Source organism: Microcebus murinus, chromosome 27, assembly GCF_040939455.1.
Source record: "Microcebus murinus isolate Inina chromosome 27, M.murinus_Inina_mat1.0, whole genome shotgun sequence".
NCBI classification, from domain to species: Eukaryota; Metazoa; Chordata; class Mammalia; order Primates; family Cheirogaleidae; genus Microcebus; species Microcebus murinus.
Window position 1 is genome coordinate 5428817 of NC_134130.1, and position 22836 is coordinate 5451652.

General features: G+C 59.1%; 2 protein-coding genes across 2 annotated transcripts; one reads left to right on the forward strand and one right to left on the reverse strand.

Moving 5' to 3' along the window:
- Window positions 1–6: 6 nt before the first annotated feature.
- On the reverse strand, window positions 7–13671 carry FSD1 (fibronectin type III and SPRY domain containing 1). Its single transcript, XM_012769267.2, has 13 exons — window positions 13506–13671; window positions 12542–12637; window positions 12249–12380; window positions 11516–11617; window positions 10953–10975; window positions 10653–10774; window positions 9898–10107; window positions 6302–6400; window positions 5401–5560; window positions 4954–5033; window positions 598–849; window positions 399–487; window positions 7–306 (listed from the first exon to the last, which is right to left on the reverse strand). Exons 1-13 carry the CDS (start codon window positions 13518–13520, stop codon window positions 196–198), a joined length of 1491 nt encoding a protein of 496 aa, XP_012624721.2. The 5' UTR covers window positions 13521–13671; the 3' UTR covers window positions 7–195.
- Window positions 13672–15989: 2318 nt separating this feature from the next.
- On the forward strand, window positions 15990–22452 carry TMIGD2 (transmembrane and immunoglobulin domain containing 2). Its single transcript, XM_075997964.1, has 5 exons — window positions 15990–16012; window positions 16182–16240; window positions 16750–17109; window positions 21693–21935; window positions 22049–22452. The coding sequence occupies exons 1-5, from the start codon at window positions 15990–15992 to the stop codon at window positions 22384–22386; spliced, it is 1023 nt and encodes a 340-aa protein (XP_075854079.1). The 3' UTR covers window positions 22387–22452.
- The last annotated feature ends 384 nt before the right edge of the window (window positions 22453–22836 follow it).

Genomic DNA, 22836 nt, shown 5'->3' on the forward strand with positions numbered 1-22836 from the left:
GGCTCGGCCAGTGTGAGACCTTTATTAGGGTGTGAGGTGGGGAGGAGGGCCCGCCTCGTGCCCACTCCCTGTTGGTGGCCCCCTGTCAGGAGTCAACGCTCTAAGCAGCAAGTAAGAGGAGGATGCCCGGCTGAGGCCACCAGGCCTGGTGGCAGGCCCCCTGAAGACTCCCGCTGGGTGGGGGTGCTCGGCGGCCTAGGTGAGGCTGGTGTTGGAGCTGCTGGTGGCACTGCCCCGCTTCTGCAGGCAGCGCACGGAGCTGGGCACCTGCAGCCCTGTGGTCACCTGGAAGCTGCCACACCATACCTGGGGGAGAGTCGGGGCGGGAGGGAGGCTCAGCCTGGAAGCCCAGCGCCCAGAGCCACCCCTTCCTAGCCCAGGCCGCGGGGGCGGCTCACCGTGAAGGCGGGCAGCAGCGGCTGTGTGAACTTGGCCTTGAAGGTGTGCAGCACTTGTTTGGTGCGGGCGTTGTAGAAGGACAGGAGGCCTGGGTGGGGGTGGGCAGAGATGGGGGCAGCGGTCAGAAGCAGGGTGGGGACGAGGGGAGGGGACTCAGCAGAGGCAGCTGGGGGCCGTGGCTGGGGCTTGGGGTCACACCTTGGTGGAAGTCACAGTGCACACCCAGGCAGTCGGGCACGGGGGCGTCCAGCACCTTGACCTTGTTGGCGTGCTTGGCCGTGAAGCTGACCTGCAGCCAGTTGTTGACGTGCAGGCACCAGGACGAGGCCGTCTTGCCCAGCTGCTCGAAGCGGCCCAGGCTGCGGTAGGCCACCCCCACGCCGAACGCCTTGCTGTCCGGCTCGTAGCGGACCTCCCAGTAGTGCTCCCCGCCGTCGATCAGTGTGTCCCCTGCGGGGCGGGCGGGCAGAGGGACCTGGGTGGAGCCGGGTCCCAGACACGCTTCCAGGCTCGCCCTGCGCCGCGGCTGTCCCCCCAGATACTCCCTGCACCGCGGCGGTCCCCCCAGGTGCTCCCTGCACCGCGGCTGTCCCCCCAGATACTCCCTGCACCGCGGCTGTCCCCCCAGGTGCTCCCTGCGCCGCGGCTGTCCCCCCAGATACTCCCTGCACCACAGCTGTCCCCCCAGGTGCTCCCTGCACCACGGCTGTCCCCCCAGATACTCCCTGCACCGCGGCGGTCCCCCCAGATACTCCCTGCACCGCGGCTGTCCCCCAGGTGCTCCCTGCACCGCGGCTGTCCCCCCAGGTACTCCCTGCACCACAGCTGTCCCCCCAGATACTCCCTGCGCCGCGGCTGTCCCCCCAGGTGCTCCCTGCGCCGCGGCTGTCCCCCCAGATACTCCCTGCGCCGCGGCTGTCCCCCCAGGTGCTCCCTGCACCACAGCTGTCCCCCCAGATACTCCCTGCACCGCGGCTGTCCCCCCAGGTGCTCCCTGCGCCGCGGCTGTCCCCCCAGATGCTCCCTGCGCCGCGGCTGTCCCCCCAGGTGCTCCCTGCACCGCGGCGGTCCCCCCAGGTGCTCCCTGCACCACAGCTGTCCCCCCAGGTACTCCCTGCGCCGCGGCTGTCCCCCCAGGTGCTCCCTGCGCCGCGGGCTGTCCCCCCAGATACTCCCTGCACCGCGGCTGTCCCCCCAGGTGCTCCCTGCGCCACAGCTGTCCCCCCAGGTGCTCCCTGCACCACAGCTGTCCCCCCAGATACTCCCTGCGCCGCGGCTGTCCCCCCAGATACTCCCTGCACCACAGCTGTCCCCCCAGATACTCCCTGCGCCGCGGCTGTCCCCCCAGATACTCCCTGCACCACAGCTGTCCCCCCAGATACTCCCTGCGCCGCGGCTGTCCCCCCAGATACTCCCTGCACCACAGCTGTCCCCCCAGATACTCCCTGCACCACAGCTGTCCCCCCAGATACTCCCTGCGCCGCGGCTGTCCCCCCAGGTGCTCCCTGCGCCGCAGCTGTCCCCCCAGATACTCCCTGCACCACAGCTGTCCCCCCAGATACTCCCTGCGCCGCGGCTGTCCCCCCAGATACTCCCTGCACCACAGCTGTCCCCCCAGATACTCCCTGCGCCGCGGCTGTCCCCCCAGATACTCCCTGCACCACAGCTGTCCCCCCAGATACTCCCTGCGCCGCGGCTGTCCCCCCAGATACTCCCTGCACCACAGCTGTCCCCCCAGATACTCCCTGCACCACAGCTGTCCCCCCAGATACTCCCTGCGCCGCGGCTGTCCCCCCAGGTGCTCCCTGCGCCGCAGCTGTCCCCCCAGATACTCCCTGCACCACAGCTGTCCCCCCAGATACTCCCTGCGCCGCGGCTGTCCCCCCAGATACTCCCTGCACCACAGCTGTCCCCCCAGATACTCCCTGCACCACAGCTGTCCCCCCAGATACTCCCTGCGCCGCGGCTGTCCCCCCAGGTGCTCCCTGCGCCGCAGCTGTCCCCCCAGATACTCCCTGCACCACAGCTGTCCCCCCAGATACTCCCTGCGCCGCGGCTGTCCCCCCAGATACTCCCTGCGCCGCGGCTGTCCCCCCAGATACTCCCTGCACCACAGCTGTCCCCCCAGATACTCCCTGCACCACAGCTGTCCCCCCAGATACTCCCTGCACCACAGCTGTCCCCCCAGATACTCCCTGCGCCGCGGCTGTCCCCCCAGGTGCTCCCTGCGCCGCAGCTGTCCCCCCAGATACTCCCTGCACCACAGCTGTCCCCCCAGATACTCCCTGCGCCGCGGCTGTCCCCCCAGATACTCCCTGCGCCGCGGCTGTCCCCCCAGATACTCCCTGCACCACAGCTGTCCCCCCAGATACTCCCTGCACCACAGCTGTCCCCCCAGATACTCCCTGCACCGCGGCTGTCCCCCCAGATACTCCCTGCGCCGCGGCTGTCCCCCCAGATACTCCCTGCGCCGCGGCTGTCCCCCCAGATACTCCCTGCGCCGCGGCTGTCCCCCCAGATACTCCCTGCACCACAGCTGTCCCCCCAGATACTCCCTGCACCACAGCTGTCCCCCCAGATACTCCCTGCGCCGCGGCGGTCCCCCCAGGTACTCCCTGTACCACAGCTGTCCCCCCAGGTGCTCCCTGCGCCGCGGCTGTCCCCCCAGGTGCTCCCTGCGCCGCGGCGGTCCCCCCAGGTGCTCCCTGCGCCGCGGCGGTCCCCCCAGGTGCTCCCTGCGCCGCGGCGGTCCCCCCAGGTGCTCCCTGCGCCGCGGCGGTCCCCCCAGGTGCTCCCTGCGCCGCGGCGGTCCCCCCAGGTGCTCCCTGCGCCGCGGCGGTCCCCCCAGGTGCTCCCTGCGCCGCGGCTGTCCCCCCAGGTGCTCCCTACACCACAGCTATTGCCCCAGATACTCCTCAGGCCCCAGCTATTCCCTCCAGGTACTCCCTACATCACAGCTATTCCCCCCCAGATACTCGTAGGGCCCAGGTATTCCCTAGGTTTTGTGAACTCCCTCTAGAGACTCACTAAACCCAGATGCTCTGCAAGCCTAAGCTACTCCTTTCAGATTCTCTACAAGCCTAAGCTACTTCTTTCAGACACTTCCTAGGCCTTAGAAACTCTGTAGTTCCACCCACGTTCAGATCCCCCTCGGTTCTTCCCAGAAACTGGGTCATCCTCGAACCCTGGAAACTGGCAGACTCATAGTGTCCCCATCAGTCTCAAGTCCTCGAGTGTAGATAATCCCTCTCATGCCCAGTTCTGGCAGAGTCCAGCTACTCCCCGGGACTCAGTGACTCCTTCCTGTTGCTCTTTAAATCCAGATTCTACCCAGACCCCAACTCCTGGTGGAGGGAAGCTTCTCCCAGGCCTCAGCTACTCCTGAGGCCTGGAGTTTCCCTAGGTATTCCCCAAGCTAGTGACTCTCTAGGCCTCAGGTTCTCTTGGGGTCCAGATACTCCTCAAGTCTCAATTACTCTCTCCAGGTACCTTCTGAGTTTGATATTCCTTGGCTTCAATGCCACCAAGAGTCCAGATGCTCTCTAGATCTCAGCTAATCCCTGAGCTCTTCCCCACGCCCCAGATCTGCCACCTCAGCTACTCCCCGCAAGGTAGCTTCTCTTCACACTCCTGCCCCTCCCAGTTCACAGCTCATCTCCATATCCCAGCTCTTCCTCAGATCCAAGATAGACCCCTGTATATTAATATATTTCTTCTCCAGTTCTACTCCTCCCTGATCTCAGCTACTCCCTTAACCACAAGTTGCCTAGGCCCAAGGTCTACCTATCTCTCTCTCTCTCAAATCTCAGCAACACCAAAGAGCCCCCATATCTTCCTCTGCTTTCTCCCCAAACCCCAACACTCACCAATCCCAGGTGCCCCCGAATATTCAGATCCTCCATAGAACCATAACTTCGTCTCAGACCCTAGCTTCTCCCCAGGTCCCAGCTGCTCCCCAACTTCCTCCCCCCGCCTAGATATCACAGACTTCCTCATACCTTAGCTACTTTCTCCAGCTCTTTTCTAGACAGTAACGATTCCCCTAAACTCCAGTTCCTCCACTAATTTCAGCTTCTCCTTCGCAAGATCCGGTCATTCCTGTGGTGCTGTCTTCTCCTCTGATCTTACCTATCGTCTCAGCTCCTTCTCAGCCACCAGCTACTCTCTCTGGCTCCTTCACACTGTAAGCCACTTCCTCAAATTCCTGCCTTACTTCAGAAACCCAGCTGCTCCAGAGGCAACCATTTTCCCCAGCTACTCCCCAAATCCCAGCTACTCCACAGACTCTAGGAAATCGCCCCCAAGCTCCTGCCCAGACACTTCTCAGTCCAGACCTTCCTTGCTTAGCTCCATAGGCTCTGGCTCTGCCCTGTAACCTATCGTCCCCAAATAGTCCCACTCCCTCAGTGCCAAGACAGCACATGTTGTTGGGACCATTCCCGGAGCAGCTTTGTGGACGGCTGCCTCTTGGTCCAGCAAAGGAGTTCTCCCTCCTCCTCCTCCACTGGGGCCCTGCCCCAAACTCCCGTCTCCCTTGCTTCTTCCCCTCCTTACCCAGCACCGTGTAGGACTCAGCTGTGAAACGGTCCCGTCCCCCACGACCTGAGGGCATCCTCTTGGGAGATGGAGTACCTCTGTACGGGGCAGGGAGGAGGAAGGCTCAGGTCAGCTGCCACCTCCCCCATAGGAACGCTTCCGCAGTCCACCCCGGCCACTGTGTGTGTGAATGTCTGGTCAGCCTCTGACAGCATTGGGCTCTTTCTATACACCAAGCCCCTCATATTCATGTCAGAACATGCCTGTACCCTTTCTCATCTAGAAAACTCCTATTCAACCATCAAAACCCTATTCGAAATCTCCTCTCACCTTATTCACACTCTGGGTCCCTACAGCCCCAGGTCTCTACCTCCACCCCAGCTCGGACCATGCTGGCCTCTGTGTGTCCATGTCCACTTTGATCTCCTCCACCAGAGACTCAGGGACGAGAAGGGGGCAGGCTACCTGGCCGGGGAGTTGACGGGAGAAGCTGTCCGCCCCTTGCCGTCTTTCTCGCGAGCCTTGATATCCTGCACCTTCCCGCCCATAGCGTCCCACTCGACGGAGAGCTCGTCCACCCGCAGGTTCTGGTGGGATGTGGACGCATCCAGGCGGAACATGAACGCTGGGCCAGGCAGACACGGGAGTCACAGAGATGGGGAAGTCCGGAGAGACACAGAGACAGAGAGAGACAGACAGTGACCAAGACAGACCCAGACAGGGACAGAGAACAGAAAGAGACAGGAGACCAACAGACAAAGGCTCAGAGAGAGACAGAGACAGACAAGCAGACACCGAGAGAGACAAGGCAGGAAATGGCAGAAGGAACAGGACATGCAGCCAGGGCCGTGAGGGCCGAGGGGGTGTTGCCTAAAGGTCGCTCGGGTCTGGAGGCATTTTCAAGCCTATTGCCCTACTCTGCCTTCACTGAGGATTAACCCCAGGAAAGGGGCTGAGCTACAGCATGAGGGAGTTAGGCTAGACTGCAGAGGGACTTCCCAGCAGGGCATGCAAAGGTATCACAATGGGTGGTGTGGCATCTGTCTTCACTACTGATATCCCATCCCCAGCTCTACAGAGGACTCATCTATTTTTTTAGAAAAGAGACTGTGTGTGTTTGGGGGAGATGTATAAAAACCATCTGGGGATATACTAGGATCCACTTTAGAAGCAAAGGACAACAGCAGGGTCATACCAGACACTCAGGCTAAGGAAGGCACTGTGGACTGAGCTCTGAGCTTCCTGGCAGTCTGGGCAACAAAAGCCACAGCACCCCGATTAGAGGATTCTATTACACATTGGTCTCCTGGCCCTGGGAGGGAGGAACTATGGAGTCAGAGGGTAAGGCGGGGCAGGAGCCAGTCACCTGGTGTCTCCAGGGTCACCGGTTCGGAGAACTCGCCTGCAACTGCCTTGTTACAGGCCTTCACGCGGAAATTCATGTATTTCATGTCAAACTTGAGACCTGGGAGGCGACAGGAGGATGTCAACACCGTGTACATTCTGAGCCATGCGTGATAGCTGGTCACCTTTCTCAATAATCCCACTGCCCCGATTCTAAGGAGCAACCTTACAGACAACATCTTATCTTTGAGAAACTGTCCTTGTCCTGATCCACCTGCCAGGCTACGGATCACATGACTCCGCCTCCAACTCAGACAGGCCAATCGGGATGCTTGATGACCCAGTCACTGTGGTTGGTTCAGGGATGGGCACATGACCCAACCTGGCCAATCAGAATCGGCCCTGGGACTTTGTACTGTAGTGAGTGGAGTTGCCGCCCAGCTAAGAGGAAGAACCCCCAGGGGAAATCTGCCCGCACGTCTGGCGGCTCTCAGAGCTAAAAATGCAGGGAGCAAAGGGGACTGAGTGATTTGGTGCAACCCCCGGATCTAGCCATGCGTGGTTACTCACAGATTCTCCCCCTTCCCGATCTAGTCTCTCATTTTTATCAAGCTAGACCTCTCCTTCCTCTGGCCTTGGCAGCCCCCATCTGGCTGGACTTCCTGGGTGACAACACCTTCCTCCTGGAACATTCTCTTCCCTCGGGAGCCATGGCACTCCCCTCTCCTGCCTGCCCCCTCTGGTTCCACGGCACCCACAGCCCAGCCTCTAGCCCAGACCCACGTGTCTGGGACTCCTGGACACTGTCCCCTCAATGCACGCCCACTCCCAGGGGATCCCAAACAGCTCTGGAACCTTCCACACTCCCCTTGCCCTCAGGGTAAAAGCCTGTTCCCCTTCTCACCCCTCTACAGCCGTAGCTAGTTCCAGACACACACGACGGCTCTGCACTCGCTCCTCTGAGCCCTCGAGCAGTCTGCTCCCTCAGCCACTGGGCTGTTGGGGTCTCTGCCTGGCTGTCACCTCCTCCGGGTGCCCACACAGACCGCCTCCCCTTCCCTTCCCGCTCCCCTCTTCTGAGAGTTCAGTGGGGTGCTCAGCGACACCCGTCCGCTGCCCGAGCTACAAGCACCACCCGGAAAGTTCAGTTTCAAAAACATGGAACCCATCTGCCTGTTGGCGGTCAGGACGCACTCTGTGCCTCAGTTTCCTTCCCTGCAAGCTGACAATCGCACGCCCCATGCTGAACAGGACTCTCGTGGGGATGAGATGGGTTGAGGAACACGAGTCCTAAACACAACCCGAACCTTCCTACGTTTCCACTCCATCAGTGGAACGGGAGGTGGACTGCAAATGACCCCACAGGTGAGCTGCATTCGTCAACGTCCCCACGTCTGCCCAGATTTGGACGGACCCAACTTCCCGCGTGGAGGGATTCACACGGTAGCAAGTTTGGAAAAGGCGGGAGGGTGTGGTCTTAAAGGCAGCGCCTGGCAGCCCCGAGGTGCTAGGACAGACCTTGACTGCGGCAGCGGTGACCGTGGCAGTGGTGACAGTGGCAGTGGTCGCACGAATTCACACGTGGGAGACAAACCCACGGAGTGAGCCGCGCACGCGAGTGCGTGCAAGACCGGCGAGGTGTGAAGCCACGCTGCAGACGCCACCCACAGCCATTTCCTGACTTTGATGCTGAATTGCGCAGGCCCTTGCTGTCCTTGTTTTGGTTTGTTTTGGCAACTTCCTGCGAATCTATAATTAGTTCAAAATAGAAAGTTACAGCAAAACAAAACAGAACCGAAAGGCGGGAGTGCCAGGAGGAGAGGTCTGTGGAATCCCATTTACAAAGAGGGCTGTGTGTGTGTGTTTATTTGGATTCCCGTGGAAAAGATAAACCAATAGCTTCTCAGGCTCTTTGGCTCAAGCTGGTGACTTTTCCGGCCTGCAATTAGCATGCTCATTATTAACCATGTATGCTAATTACAGATAACTACAGGCTGATCACAGCCTAAGAACAGCCAGTGAATGGTGATAGTTAAGATGTCAGCAAGCCTCTCCCCGCCCCTGAGGGTTTCCCTGGTTCAGAATAGCTGTTTAATTTTCCTTCCTAAGAGACAGGGTCTCCCTCTGTCACCCAGGCTGCAGTGCAGGGGTGTCATCATAAATCACTGCAGCCTCCAACTCCTGGCCTCAAGCGATCCTCCTGCCTCAGTCTCCCACGTAGCTGGGACTACAGGTGCGCACCACTATGCCCAGCTAATTTAAAAAATTTTCCCTACAGGCCGGGCGCTGTGGCTCACGCCTGTAATCCTAGCTCTTGGGAGGCCGAGGCGGGCGGATTGCTCAAGGTCAGGAGTTCAAAACCAGCCTGAGCAAGAGCGAGACCCCCGTCTCTACTATAAATAGAAAGAAATTAATTGGCCAACTGATATATATATAAAAAAAATTAGCCGGGCATGGTGGCGCATGCCTGTAGTCCCAGCTACCCGGGAGGCTGAGGCAGAAGGATCACTCGAGCCCAGGAGTTTGAGGTTGCTGTGAGCTAGGCTGACGCCACGGCACTCACTCTAGCCTGGGCAACAAAGCGAGACTCTGTCTCAAAAAAAAAAAAAAAAAATTTCCCTACAGACGGGATCTCACTATATTGCTCAGGCTGGTCTCCAACCCCTGGGCTCAACCGATCCTCCTGCCTCAGCCTCCCAAAGTGCTAGGATTACACATATGAGCCACGGTGCGCCAGGAAGCTTTTAAAACTCATTAGGGCCGGGCGTGGTGGCTCACGCCTGTAATCCTAGCACTTTGGGAGGCCGAGGCGGGCGGATTGCTCAAGGTCAGGAGTTCGAAACCAGCCTGAGCGAGACCCCGTCTCTACCAAAAATAGAAATAAATTAATTGACCAACTAAAAATATATATACAAAAAATTAGCCGGGCATGGTGGCGCATGCCTGTAGTCCCAGCTACTCGGGAGGCTGAGGCAGCAGGATCGCTGAGCCCCGGAGACTGAGGTTGCTGTGAGCTAGGCTGACGCCACAGCACTCACTCTAGCCTGGGCAACAAAGTGAGACTCTGACTCAAAAAAAAAAAAACTCATTAGGGACCCCCACGTTTTCCCTCCTTCAGACCCTCCCCTCGCCAGTGGGGCAGATTTCCCAGGTTTCCTGATTTCCTACGACTGCCAAGAAGACCCCCACATACATGGGAAGGTGCCCCCAAAATGCCAGCTCTAGCAGGGAAGAGATTTTTTTGATGCCTGCCGTGAGGACAGCACCTGGAAGGCTGTAGATGTTTGATAAATTAGAATCAATGCGTGACTGGCGGCTGGACAACAAAGATGAGGACAGAGGAGGGTGGCTTCACGTCCCGTGCCTCAGTTTCCCCATCTGTAAACCGGTGGCAATAATGATGCCCACGACATACAGGTGAAACGCTCGGCACGTAGGAAGCATTCAATGACTGGCACAGTAGCTGTCATCACTGTCACTTTCCTTATTATTACTTTTGGATATCTCTGGCCAGGCTGCTGTCAGACCCCATGAGCTTCGAGGCTGGAGCCCGGAGGCTGGGCCGGCTGTTGACTGTGGCGCAGCCAGCAGCTGGGGCCGCGGCGGCGCCGCCCTTACCGGTGAGGGTGTACTCCGTCTGCCGGACGCCTTCGATGACCATCCAAGGGTGGTCCTCCTTGAGGCGGGGCGGGCCCTCGAAGTTGGTGCGCCGGTACTCCAGCACGTAGTGGTCGATCTTGCTGTCCTCGCCCGGCATGCGCCACACCAGCGTCACACAGTTGTCCGCCACCAGGGACTCGGCCAGATCGATGATGGGGGCGCTGGGCACTGCCCAGGACAGGCGCAGAGGGTCACGGTCCTGTTCCCAGGATGCCAGTGCCGTGCCCACCCACACGACGGGCCGCACTGGGGACCGGGCCACCTCTGGGTCCCACACCTGGGGTGGAGCCTCTTCAAAGTGCCACCAAGGGACAGGGGTGGGCAGAGCAACTTAAAAAATTGAGCTTTCTCAGGATTCCATCATTTGGAGGCAGAACTTTTCCAGAATTGGACCTGTGGCTTTCTTTTGAGAGCCACCATGGGTCTTCAAAGCCTCTTTCCCCAGGGGATGTGGCCACTAGGGGCAGGGTTTCCCCAGGATGCCACTGCCTGGTGGGTGGAGCCTTCTTTTGGCCACACCCAGGGGTGGGGCTTCATAAGGACTCCACCCTCACTAGGTGTGGCTTTCTCGGGGCTCCACCCCCAGAGGGCGTGGCCGTCCCCGGATTCAGACACCCGGCTGTCAGCCTTACTCCATGACCTGTCACAGGACCTCCCAGACCCCAGGGGACATTTCCCCAAAATCCTGGTCCTCCAGAGAGTCCCCCTCTCACCAGGAAGGAACTTGAGTGCCTGTAGCATCTGCCGCTCCTGAGCAAAGTCCACCATGAGGTGACTCATGTTGTCACTGACCTTGGCTTTCAATGACAGCCGGAAGGCAGGGGCCATTGTCACCCTGTGGGGAAATAGGTGGAAGCAGCCTGCTGGCAGGTGTCTCAGGGGTACCCCCCAGCCTGGTCATCTGAGATGCATGTGGGAAGGGGGACCCCCTTCCCCACATTCGCATCCCCCAGTGTCCCCACCTTTACTGCAAGGGCAGGGCACTGCAACGGGGGCCAGATCCAGCATCTTACCCATCTTTGATTTGCTTGGCAGCCTAGAGAGAGAGAGAGAACGAAACTCAAACACTCGTCTCTCGTCTCTACTGAGTCAAAGGCGTGTCTATCCAGACCTGGTCAAGGCCAAGGCCAAGGCCACTAGCCAAGCCCTGGGACAGAAACTTGGACACTCCCTCCCAGACTGTGCCCCAAAGACAGAGGACAGGCTCCTGACTCCTCCCCAATCTCTTGCCCAGTGCCCAGTGCATACAGTTGGCAGGTGTAACAAATAAAAACAGAGGGCGCCCGGCTGAATTGGCATTTCAGATAAGCAATGAATATGTCCCAGGTGCCACTTGGGATATACTTATGCTAAGCATTGCACTAAAAAACTTATTCATTGATATATTTGAATTTCCAATCATCGAACACGCTCTTAGCATACGTTGTGCAATCTTTGAGATATACTTATGCTCAACATTGCCTGGGGTGGGCTATACTTATACTAAAACATTATTCATTGACTCGAGAGGTGCATTTAACTGGGTGCACTGGGTTTTACCCAGTAACCATGTGGGCATGGCATCAGGGGCGCCCACCTGAGGAAAGTCCTCGCTGTCAGTGGCCTGCAGGGTCTGGTTGGCCGTCTCTAGAAGCTCCTCGGAGCTCTCCAGAGCCCGCGTGCAGGCAGCCAGTTGGTTCTGCGGGGAGGGCGGCACCCATCAGCACAGCACCAGGCACCAAGGGTAGAGACAGCTCACCCCACTGCCTCCAACCCTGGAGGGTTCCCCAGAGCCTCCCAGAACCTAGGTGCCATGGTAGGTGGGGCCTTCTCATGGCCCCACCCAGGGGCGGGGCTTCTTAACAACTCCACCTCGACAGGGGCGTGGTGTTCTCTGGGCTCCACCCCCAGATGGCATCTGTCCCTCCTCCCACTCCAGGTGGGAGGGGAGAATGGCTCTTGGCCCTACATCCAAATCACCTGGGGAATCCCTTCCTTAAGAACTCCATGCCCAGGCCACACCTGAGCCCCTGGGCTCCACACTCGCTGGGGATAGGAAGCTGGCATGTTAGGAAGTTGCCCAGGATGTTGGGATGCAGCCCGGGGGGACCCCAGCTTGAAGCATGAGAGCCCGTGGGAGCCATGGGAGGTGCAGGAGCCAGGGTGACACGGTCAGATCTGGGGACCAGCAGCAAGGGCTGAGAAACTGGGGCACTGGGTGAAGACAGGAGGGGACGTGCTGGGCCAGACACAGGGGTGTGAGGATGCAGAGGGGATAAAGAGGGGGTGCAGGTGGATGCGGGCTCACGCGAGGGGTCCCCCGGCCCCACCTGCAGCTCGTAGGTCCGGCTGGCGCGGTCCTGTTTAATCTTCATCAGCATGCCCTCCTTCAGCTCCTCCAGGACGGAGAAGAGGGACTGGAACTCGGCTTCCAGGTCCTCCTGCACCTTGGCCGAGTTCGCCTGCGTCAGAATAGCCCGTGGTCTGCTGGGGAAACTGAGACCTGGACATGGCCAGCCAGGGCCCAGCCTCCCACGGGCCAGTTCCTGGGGCTGCGCCCCCCTGCCACCTGCCCTCGGTCCCAGCAGCCACCGGCCCAGGACTGGCCCGCGGCCGCTCTCACCTCCATGTTGAGCAGCATCTGTTTGAGGGAGTAGATGAAGGTCTGGATCTCCTCGTTCTTCACGGCCAGGGTTGTGATGATCTTGCGCAAGGCCTCCTGCTCCGGACACACGCGCGCACGCATGGCGCGCACGGCAGGCGGGTCAGCCCAGGCTGCCCCACTCTGCCCCTATGTCCGTCACTTAGCAGGTGGGCGGCCCCATTTTACAGAGGAGGAAACTGAGGCTCAGAGAGAGCCTCTTCCAGGAAGGTGCCAGAGCTGCACCAGGCCTGCCCGAGCGCAGAGCCGTCAACCGGGGTGAGGGGCTAGCTCAGGGGCGGAGGCCCCGGAGGAGAAGGGTGCCTGTTGGAAAACGGGCTAGCCTGGCCAAAGGGCTACCTCTGGGAAGCAAAACCCCGGGGAGACGGGACAGCCGGGCTATAGGATAGTCTAAGAACAGGCGCGAGCCGCGGAGGGTGTCCGGAGGGACACCCGAGGATAAGGCCTACCTGGAACGGACTAGCAAGCAGGAGGGCATTGCCTGGACAAAGGCGGGGCCTGGGCAAGGGGGAGGCCAGGTGAGTGGGAAGGGGGAGGGAAGTGTTGAGGAAGGTGATGCCAGGTGGGAGGAAGACCAGGTGGGCGTGCTGGGAGAGGTCGCCCAGGGCAGGGACACCTGGTCCTCCGCGGGGATGGAAGGCGTGGGGGATGGGGTCCAGCCTGGACGGGGATGCTGGGCGGGGTAGGGGGCAGGGGGCCCGAGGTGGGGGACACGGGGAGACACGCCTGGCCCCAGGCCAAGAGGATGGGGGAGGGGCTGCGTCCCAAATTGGGGGAGGGGGTAGATCAGGACAGGGTGGCGGCAGGGGTGGGGCCTGGGCCGCAGAGCAGCTGGGGCGGAGGGGGGAGGGCGCTGCGGCAACACCTGGTCCCCTCCCCCGGCCACCCTCGCTGCAGGGCCCCGCCCCGCCCCGCCCCGTCCTACCCTCTGGTCTTCCATGGCTGCAGCCCAGGTCCCACCGGCCCGGACCGCGGGTCCCGCTCACTTTTCGAGTCCCCAAGCTGCCTTTGCCTCTGCCGGTAGCCAATGGCCCGCCGAGCCCCAGTCGTCGCCGCGCCCCCGCTTAGCGCCCCATCACTGCCCGCAGTGCGCAGGCGCGCCCGCCGCGGCGCGCTGGGAAATGTAGTTCCCGGCTGGGGTCGGGAGCTCGGACCTCCCGCGCCCGGGGCTGGCCAGGCCGCACTGAGCTGGAGACGAGGGGCTCCACCCCCGACACTGCGAGTGACCTCGGCATCATCTCTAGCCCTCCTGTGCCTCAGTCTCCCCACCTGTTCACCCACACACCTTATCTGTTGCTAAGCAGTCTAGCCCTCCTTCACGCACCTTGCATGAACTGAAAAGCTAAGGTCTTTGCCTAGAAAGCCTCCATCCAATGCCTCCTTTCCGTCTTCACGTCACGACCGAACTCCTATACATCCCACAAAGCCTCAATCTCTAACACCTCCTCCAGAAGCCTCCCTGCCAGCCCAAAATCCACGGGGCTAAGAAGGTCTGTGTCCAGCTCTGCCTCCCTCATCAGCCCAGAAGGACCCGGGGCTGAATCTATTCGGCGCCGCGGTCAGCACTGTCCCTCAGGGCAGGGGAGGGGGACGGTGGACAGAAAGTCTCTAGGGACAAAGAGTGGGGCTAGGTGCAGGCAGGGACAGTGCCACCACAGGGGCCTCGCTGTGGTTGGGCGGATGCCTCCAAGATGTGGCTTCTCAGCTCTGAGAAGGAGGTCACTCTGTGGGTGGGTGTGAGACTCTGAGGTCTCTGAGGCTGCCACCTCCTCTGGGGGCGGGGCACTACCAACTGGGGGGAGGGGTGCAAGGTCGGGAGGAGCCCCAGAGCCTAGGACACCCCTCAACTGGAGGTGCCCAAGCTTCTCCCTGCGGCCTGGGGGCAGGAGAACGCCCCACACCTACCGTGAGACCCCACGTCATCAGAAATCCACTCTTCCGAGCCCAAGCCGAGACATTTTGGGACGAACTGATCAAGGCAGGGATCTGCCCATTTAACCCTCCCCCACTCAGGCCTCAGTCCCTGGCCCCTCGCCCACCCCGGGCCACCTGCTTGTCCACTCTGTCACCTCCCTATGCCTAGACGTGTTTATGCAGAGCCATCCAGAAAGACTTCCACTCACTGGGACACATTCCCCCTCCCTGCCACCACTCCCATACGCACACTGCCTTTCAGGTCGAAAACACTTGGGGGAAACTGAGGCACGAGGTGGCAGGAAGTGGAGCCCCAAGCAACCTGGAAGGCCGGATGTCTGCCGTCTGGCCCTGGGTGGTGGTGTCACATCTGCCTCTGCAGTGGGGGGCGGAGATTGTGGCAGGAAGTCTGTGGAGTGGAAGGGGTGGGGGAGGATGGGCTTCGGCGGGGACGGGGGGCCTGGTGGGCCAGGGATGGGGTCTCTGGGCACAGCACTGCTCCTGCTGCTGCAGCTCTGGGGTGAGTACCTGGGCCTTCCTCCCCTCCGCACGCCCCTCCTGGTGTCACCCCGGCTGCCCGGTCCCCTCTAAACTGCATTATCTCCACTCTGCCAAACAGGGCCAATCTCCTGTGACATTCCAAGCCTTATGGGGTGGGAGGATTCAGGAAGGGGCCTCTGCTCTCCCTCCCATTCCCTCCCTCCACCTTGCTCCTGCCAGCTGGCTTTTCTTTCTTCTTCTTCTTCTCTTATTTTATTTTTTATTTTTTTAGAGACCAGGTCACACTCTGTGGCCCAGGCTGGAGTGCAGTGGCACGACCATAGGTCACTCACTTCTGGGCTCAGGACGAGGCCTCCTGCCTCAGCCTTGTCCCCAGTAGCTGGGACTACAGGTGCCACTATGCCCTGCTAATTTTTTTCTGTAAGGGTCTGACTATGTTGCCCAGGCTGGCCTCGAGCGATCCTCCTGCCTTGGCCTTCCAAAGCGCTGGGGTTACAGGCGTGAGCCCCCACACCCTGCCAGGCTTTTCTTTCTCCATTTCCCCAACTCACCGGGCTTCATCCAACCCCCAGGCCTTTGCACTTGCTGTTCCGGCCGCCTGGCGCCCTTTCCCGGCTGCCATCTCCCCAGCCTCGCTGCAGTGGCCTCACTCACCTTCTGGGGCAGCTAACAGGCAGCTCAGACTCACCGTGGCCAAGAGCGAGCTTATTCCCGCTACGCCAGTGGGTCCTCCCTCGGGTGTGGCGTCCTGGCCAAGGCCGCCACTGTTCACTGCCCTCGGGTGCAAACCTGGGGATACTCCGCCATTTCTCCTTCCCTGTCCCCCAATTCCAGCCACTTGCACTTCTTTGAGGGCAGACTTCAAAATCTGTTGAGATTATGGCCACTGCTCCCCCAGTCCCAACCCCATCACTGCGGCCTGGACAGCGTGGCTTCCCCCTCCCTGGTCTCCCAGCTCCCGGCCCTGAACCTTTGCCTGTAGGGTGTGTTCGCCATGGCGGCCAGGCAGGTCGTTGTGTTAGACTTAAATTGGACCACATTTCATCACGGTCCCCCTTAGTTTCGTATCACACTTAGATGACAAGTTAAGCCGCCTGCATACCCCACCCCCACCCCACCCCCGCAGCCCACAAGGCTCTGCACAACCCGCCTTGTCACCTCCCCACCCTCCCCTCCTCCCTTTCAGCCCCTCGCTCACTCTGCTCCAGCCACGCGGGCCTCCTCGCTGCGCCTCCAACACGCCAGGTGCGCTCCTGCCCCAGGGCCTTTGCACGGGCCGTTCCCTAAACCTGAAACAGTCTTCCTCTGTACCTTCCCTCCCACACTGGTTACCTCTTACCATTCCGGTCCCTGCTGAAGCGTTACCACCGGAGAGAGGCCTTTCCCAACCACATTCCATAGGTATTATTAATAGATTCTCCCTCCTCTCTCCTTTTCTTGTCCGTTCTGGCCTCCACTGTGTTTGTGTCCACCGAACCGAGCATAAGGCGTGGCACACACTGGGTGGTAGTTGTGTCGCTGAGAGCTAGAGTCCATCTCAAAATTCCACAAGAGCCAAAATTCCACAAGAGCCGAGCTAGTTATACCCATTTTACAGATGGGCTTGTTGAGCCCCAGCCAAAAAAAGTGGCCTTCCACAGATCATGCAGACGCATGGCGCAGTTTCAGACCCTTCCCGTAGGCTCGGCAGGGGGTGAGCTGCACACAGGCACACACTAAGGAAGGTTTCTTCGCCCGCCTCTTTTGCCCTCCAGCCCCGCAAGGAGCCTCAAGCCTGCTTGTGCACCAGGAGCCCACGTTGCTGCGGGTTCAGCAGGGCTCTCGGGTGACCCTGGCCTGCCAAGTGGCCCAGGCCCAGGCCTGGGAACAACTCCGTATCGGGTGGACAAAGGACGATGACATCTTGTGTGAGCCACACATCACCAATGACAGCCTAAGCCTGGGGCTCTGCGGGCCCCGCGGCCGGCTCTCCTGGCGGGCACCTGGGGCTGTCACCCTGCGGCTGGATCGTGTGACCCTCAGTGACAGCGGGCACTATGTGTGCTGGGCCGTCATGGAGATTCCGGAGTTGGACCAGGCCAGTGGCAACGGGACGCGGCTTCTAGTGGATGCAGGTATGGCAGCCGACACCGAGAGAGGGAGGTGGAGTGGGGAACATTCTAGAATCTGAAGACTCTTGAATCTCTTAGCTGGATGTGGTGGCGCCTGTAGTGCCAGCTACTCTGGAGGCTGAGGCAGGAGCCCCGGAGTTGGAGGCTGCAGTGGGCTGTGATGACGTCACTGCACTCCAGCCTGGGTGACAGTGAGACCCTGTCTCAAAAAAAAAAAAAAAAAAAAAAAAAAGAGGCTTGAATCTTAAACTCCTAGAAACATAAAACTCTAAATTCTTCACATCAGACTCTTAGGAACAGAAATCCTGCTAAGTTGAGACCCTTGAAGTCTAGAATCACAGAACCTGGTCTAGAACTTAGCATTCTAGCCCAGAACTTGGTGAACATTCTGGAAAGGGCCTCACAGTGAATATTTACTGCTTTGTCAACCACATTTTCTCTGCTGTTATTACTCCACTGTGGCGAGAAAGCAGCCATAGGCAATATGTCAGTGAATTGTGATGGCTGGTTTCCAATAAAACTTTATTTAAAAACACAGGCAGTGGGCTGAATTTGGCTCCTGGGCTATAGGTTGCTGAGCTCTGTTCCAAAAATATCACCATCATAAGGACTCTTGAGAACATATAATTCTGGAGGTGTTTTTTTTGTTTGCTTCTTTTTTTTTTTTTTTTTTTCTTGAGACAGAGTGTCACTCTGTTGCCCGGGCTAGAGTGCCATGGCATCAGCCTAGCTCACAGCAACCTCCAACTCCTGGGCTCAAGCGATCCTCCTGCCTCAGTCTCCTGAGTAGCTGGGACTACAGGCATGCGCCACCATGCCTGGCTAACTTTTCTATATATATTTTTAGTTGGGCAATTAATTTCTTTCTATTTATAGTGGAGACGGGGTCTTGCTCTCGCTCAGGCTGGTCTCGAACTCCTGAGCTCAAAGGATCCTCCTGCCTCGGCCTCCCAGAGTGCTGGGATTGCAGGCGTGAGCCACCGCGCCTGGCCTTGAAGTCTGTCTTGCATACAGACGAATGCATATATTGTGTCCAGCGAGGCAGATTTGCACAACCCGAACCCACCCCTGCAGCCACCGCCCAGCTCAAGAACATCACGTTTCCAGTCCCCCGGGGATCCTGAATCCCACCGGCATAGACCTGTTCGGCCCGACTTCATATTTCATTTAAAGGGAGTCACTGACAGCGAGGGCTGAGCGTGCTGGGCAGGCTCGGCGATTCTCAGTGTCCAGCTTCTTTCTCTCAATGGCTTCTGGGGGACTCATTTATGTGGCCGCACATAGCAGCGGTTCATTCTTTTTCCTTGCTGTAGAATATTCCAGCACGTGCCTCTACCACCACTGTCAATCCAATGCCCTATTGATGGGCATTCGGGCAGCTGCTGCAAACATTCTTGTCTTCTGGTGAACATATGTGGACATTTCCATTGCACCTAGGATGATTCTAGAATCTCAAACCACAAAATAGAACCTTACAGTTCTAGCATCGTAAGGATGGAAAATTCTAGGCTCTTAGAATTAAAGCATGTCTTGTCCCTAAGGAGGTGAATATTTGTTCTTGGGAGGCAAAAAAAAAAAAAAAAAAAAAAAAAGCTAAAACAAAACAAAACCTTACTCTCTTTATGTATAAAGCTTAGATACACATACCGAACATAAGCAGATTTACAACATTTCTATGGTATTAAAATTTCATGGGGGAACAGATTAAGATTTCAAAAACATCTAAAAAGTCTCCCTGGGGACAGATAATGAAAAGAAAGTTGAGAAACACCAAAATAAAGGAACAGACAATTCTAGAACCTTAGAATTGCAGTGTCTTAAATACTTTAAAAAGATCCTCAGAATTTTACAATCTCAGAATGTATAAGGGTAGGGAATTCTAGAATTCTAGAATCCAGAATGGAAAGCCAGCCACTCTTAGGCGGGGCACATTGGCTCACGCCTGTAATTCCAGCATTTTGGGAGGCCGAGGTGGGAGAATCGTTTGAGGTCAGGAGTTCAAGACCAGCCTGGGCCAGCCTGAGCAAGACTGAGACCCCGTCTCTACTATAAATAGAAAGAAATTAACTGGCCAACTAATATATATAGAAAAAATTATCCGGGCATGGTGGCGCATGCCTGTAGTCCCAGCTACTCGGGAGGCTGAGACAGGAGGATCACTTGAGCCCAGGAGTTTGAGGTTGCTGTGAGCGAGGCTGACGCCACGGCACTCACTCTAGCCTGGGCAACAAAGCAAGACTCTGTCTAAAAAAAAAAAAAAGGCCAGCCTGGGCAACATAGCAAGACACCATCTCTACAAAAACCTAGCTGGGATTGGTGGCACACACCTGTGGTGCTAGCTCCTCGGGAGGCTGAGGCAGGAGGATCGCTTGAGCCCAGGAGTTGGAGGCTGCAGTGAGCTATGACCGCATCACTGCACTCCAGCCTGGGTGACAGAGCACAGAAACCCTGTCTCTAAGGAAAAAAAGAAAGAAAGAAAGCCATCCACTCTCAAAGCCACAGGGAACCTTCCAGATCAGCAAAGCCTGCTGTCTCACTTTACAGATGAGAAAGCTGAGGCCGGGAGGGGCGGAGATGAGTTCCAGGCAGCACACAAGGCAGAGGTGCAGGCCGGTTCCTCTAGAGCCCACTGGCAGGCTCCTGCCACTCTACCACGACACCCCTTATGAGCCGAACCTGTGCAGGTGCGGGGACCAGGCTGCCCCAGGCTGGGGACCCTGCCCTGCGGGTGGTTCCTGCTGGCCTGGGGCCGTGCCCAGCCTGCGTCTGGCAGAACAGAGCACGCGGCTCCCAGCCCCAAGAGACACCCACTCCTCTCCAGCGGAGCCCCCGCCCGGAGGGTGGTGTGCTGTCGCCGTCCTCCCGCCCCCGCCCTCCAGTGTCAAGGGGGCCAATTAGCAATTAGCAGAGGCGGGCGGAGGCCCCAGGCTGCGCCCCGGCAGCTGCCAGGGAGAAGGCAGCTGGCGCCCGTCCAGCTCCGCACAGCTGGCCTCCGGGCCCCAGAACAGCGGCCAGGCAGCCTCCAGGGACCCCCTGCCAACCTCAGCAGCTGCAAGAGGAAGGCGGCGTGGGTGCTGGGCACCCACGGCATTCAGAGCCTTTGGCTGGGGTTCCTGTAAGTTACACAAACCCCAATTCAAGCCTCCTCGTCATCTACTTGCTATGTGACCTTGCGCGAATAACTCGACCGCTCTGTGCCTGTTGGTTCAGCCGTCAAAACACAGCTAATAGTGCTTTCTTTGCCAGGTTGGGTGAATTTAGAGTGGTGACAGCTAAAGTGCTTAGTACAGGGCCAGGGACATAGTAAGTGCTCAATAAACACGAGTGGCTCTTTCCATATCTGTGATGCCGATTATTCAGGGAGACACAAATGTTCAGGCTGGTGGAAGTGTGCTTTTTTTTTCTTTTTCTTTTTCTTTTTTTTTGGGACAGAGTCTCGCTTTGTTGCCCAGGCTAGAGTGAGTGCCCTGGGGTCAGCCTAGCTCACAGCAACCTCCAACTCCTGGGCTCAAACAATCCTCCTGCCTCAGCCTCCCGAGTAGCTGGGACTACAGGCATGCGCCACCATGCCCGGCTGATTTTTTTCTATATATATCAGTTGGCCAATTAATTTCTTTCTATTTATGGTAGAGACAGGGTCTCGCTCTTGCTCAGGCTGGTTTCGAACTCCTGACCTCGAGCAATCCGCCTGCCTGGGCCTCCCGGAGTGCTAGGATTACAGGCGTGAGCCACCGCGCCTGGCCTGTGCTTTTTTTTCTGAAACAGGGAAGGAGAGGGGGCTCCCTGTTGCCTCCTGGGTGTGAGACCCCAGACAAGTGAGTTAGACAATCTGAGCCTCAGTTTCCCCATCTAAAAATTGGGCTTGGCACTGAGTAGAGGCTCAAAACACAGGAGGCATGGCCCGGCACGGTGGCCCACACCTGTAATCCTTTAATCCCAGGATTTTGAAAGGCTTAGGCGGGAGGATCTGTTGAGGCCAGAAGTTCAAGACCAACTTGGGCAACATAGCAAGACCCCCATCTCTACAAAAACAAAACAAAACAACAAGAAAAAGAAGAAAAGAAAGAAAAGAAAAGAAACAGCCAGGAGTGGTGGCACATGCCTGTAGTCCCAGCTACGTGGGAAGATCGTTTGAACCCAGTTAGTTCAAGGTTGCAGGCAGCTATGATGCCACCACCACACTCCAGCCTGGGCCACAGCTGGAGACCCCGTTTCTAAACACCCCCCCAAACTATCTAAAAGATCCACTGGCCGTTATTCCACAGTAACCCAGCAAGATAGGAAGGGCGAGCCTCGTTTTTCAGAAGAGGAAACCGAGGTTCAGAGTGAGCACCTGCCTTAAGTCACATGGCCTAGCAGGACAGGAGCACTGCGGCCCACACGGGGCGGGAGGGAGCTCTGCCCTCAGAGGGTGCAGGAGGCTGGACCCGAAGGTGGGGACACCCTCCCGCGACATAGATTTCCTCTCTGCAGACCCCGCGCTGACCTCCAGCTTCCCAGGTGAGCCCCACTCGCGTGTCCCCCCCCCAGCGCCCCAGCCCCGCACCCTGTCCCCTCACACCGCCCTGCCGCCCACGCCCACCCAGGACTGCTCTATGTGCTGCCGACGGCGGGGGCCGTGGCCGCGATCGCGCTGGGCGCTGGGATCTGGGGCTGCCGCCGCCGGGGGAGGGACGCAGGTGACCGCCCAGGTAAGCGCGCGGCGCGCGGACGGGCTGCCCGCGGGCGGCCTCTCGTGGCGGAAGCGGGAACTGCTGCTGCGAGCCAAGGACCCACCGCTTCGGCCGCGCCCCCTGCGCCCCCCATCCGGTCTTGGGGAAGGACGGAAGGTGGGCTCCTGGGGGGTGGCGAAGCCTGGCCCCCACGCTCGTGTTTCCCAGAAATAGAGGTGGGCCGGAGAGCGCCAGACTCTCTCAAGGGACTGTCCCCCACTGCCCCTTAGGAAACCCACTGTACAGCAACATCCTGTTCCGGCCCCAGGGCGCCCCAAAGAAGCACGAGGCGGGGCCCGGAGAGGGCAAGGGCCCGGCCGCCCCCGGGAGGGACCAGAACGGCCAGAGCGTCTATTCCACCCCTGTTCCCCAGCCCGCCCCCCACTGCCCGAGTCCGGCCCCCAAACCGTGCCCCGGCCAGGAGCCCAGTCACTATGTCCCCATGGCCAGGGTCTGTCCCTGCCCCGGCCCCGCGGGGCCGCCAAGGCCAAGAGGGCTCCCTGCGGCGGGACAGGAGTCGGAGACCCCCGGGGACTCAAAGAGGACCCCACCGCCCGTGGCCACGTGATGGTGTGACTGCCTCCGGGGGCAATAGCCCCGTCCTGAGCCCCCGTTCTCATTTCTGTGACGATAGACCCCCCTGCCCTGAACACTCAATAAAGACCTGTGAAGAAAGCAAAGCTGGGGTGTGTGGAGATTTGGGGGTGCGGAGAGATGTGAGGGGCCATCTGGGAATCTCAGAGCCCGCTGGAGAGGCCCCTGGGAGGAGGGGGCTCTGGGGACTCACCAGCCCCCCCATACAAGCCCCCTCCCGGCCAGCATGTCCCCGCCACCCGGGGCAGGTCTTGGGGGGAGGGAGTGAGGAAGTCAGGGGCTCCCTGGTCTTTCCCTGCTCCCCAGGGTCTCTGGCCTGTCACCTTGAAGTGACACCAACTGGGCCAGCCTCCCCTCCCCCACTTCTGCTGTTTCCATGGGGACAGATGTCCTTTCTGCAGATCTGCCAGTGAGGAGGGGCGGG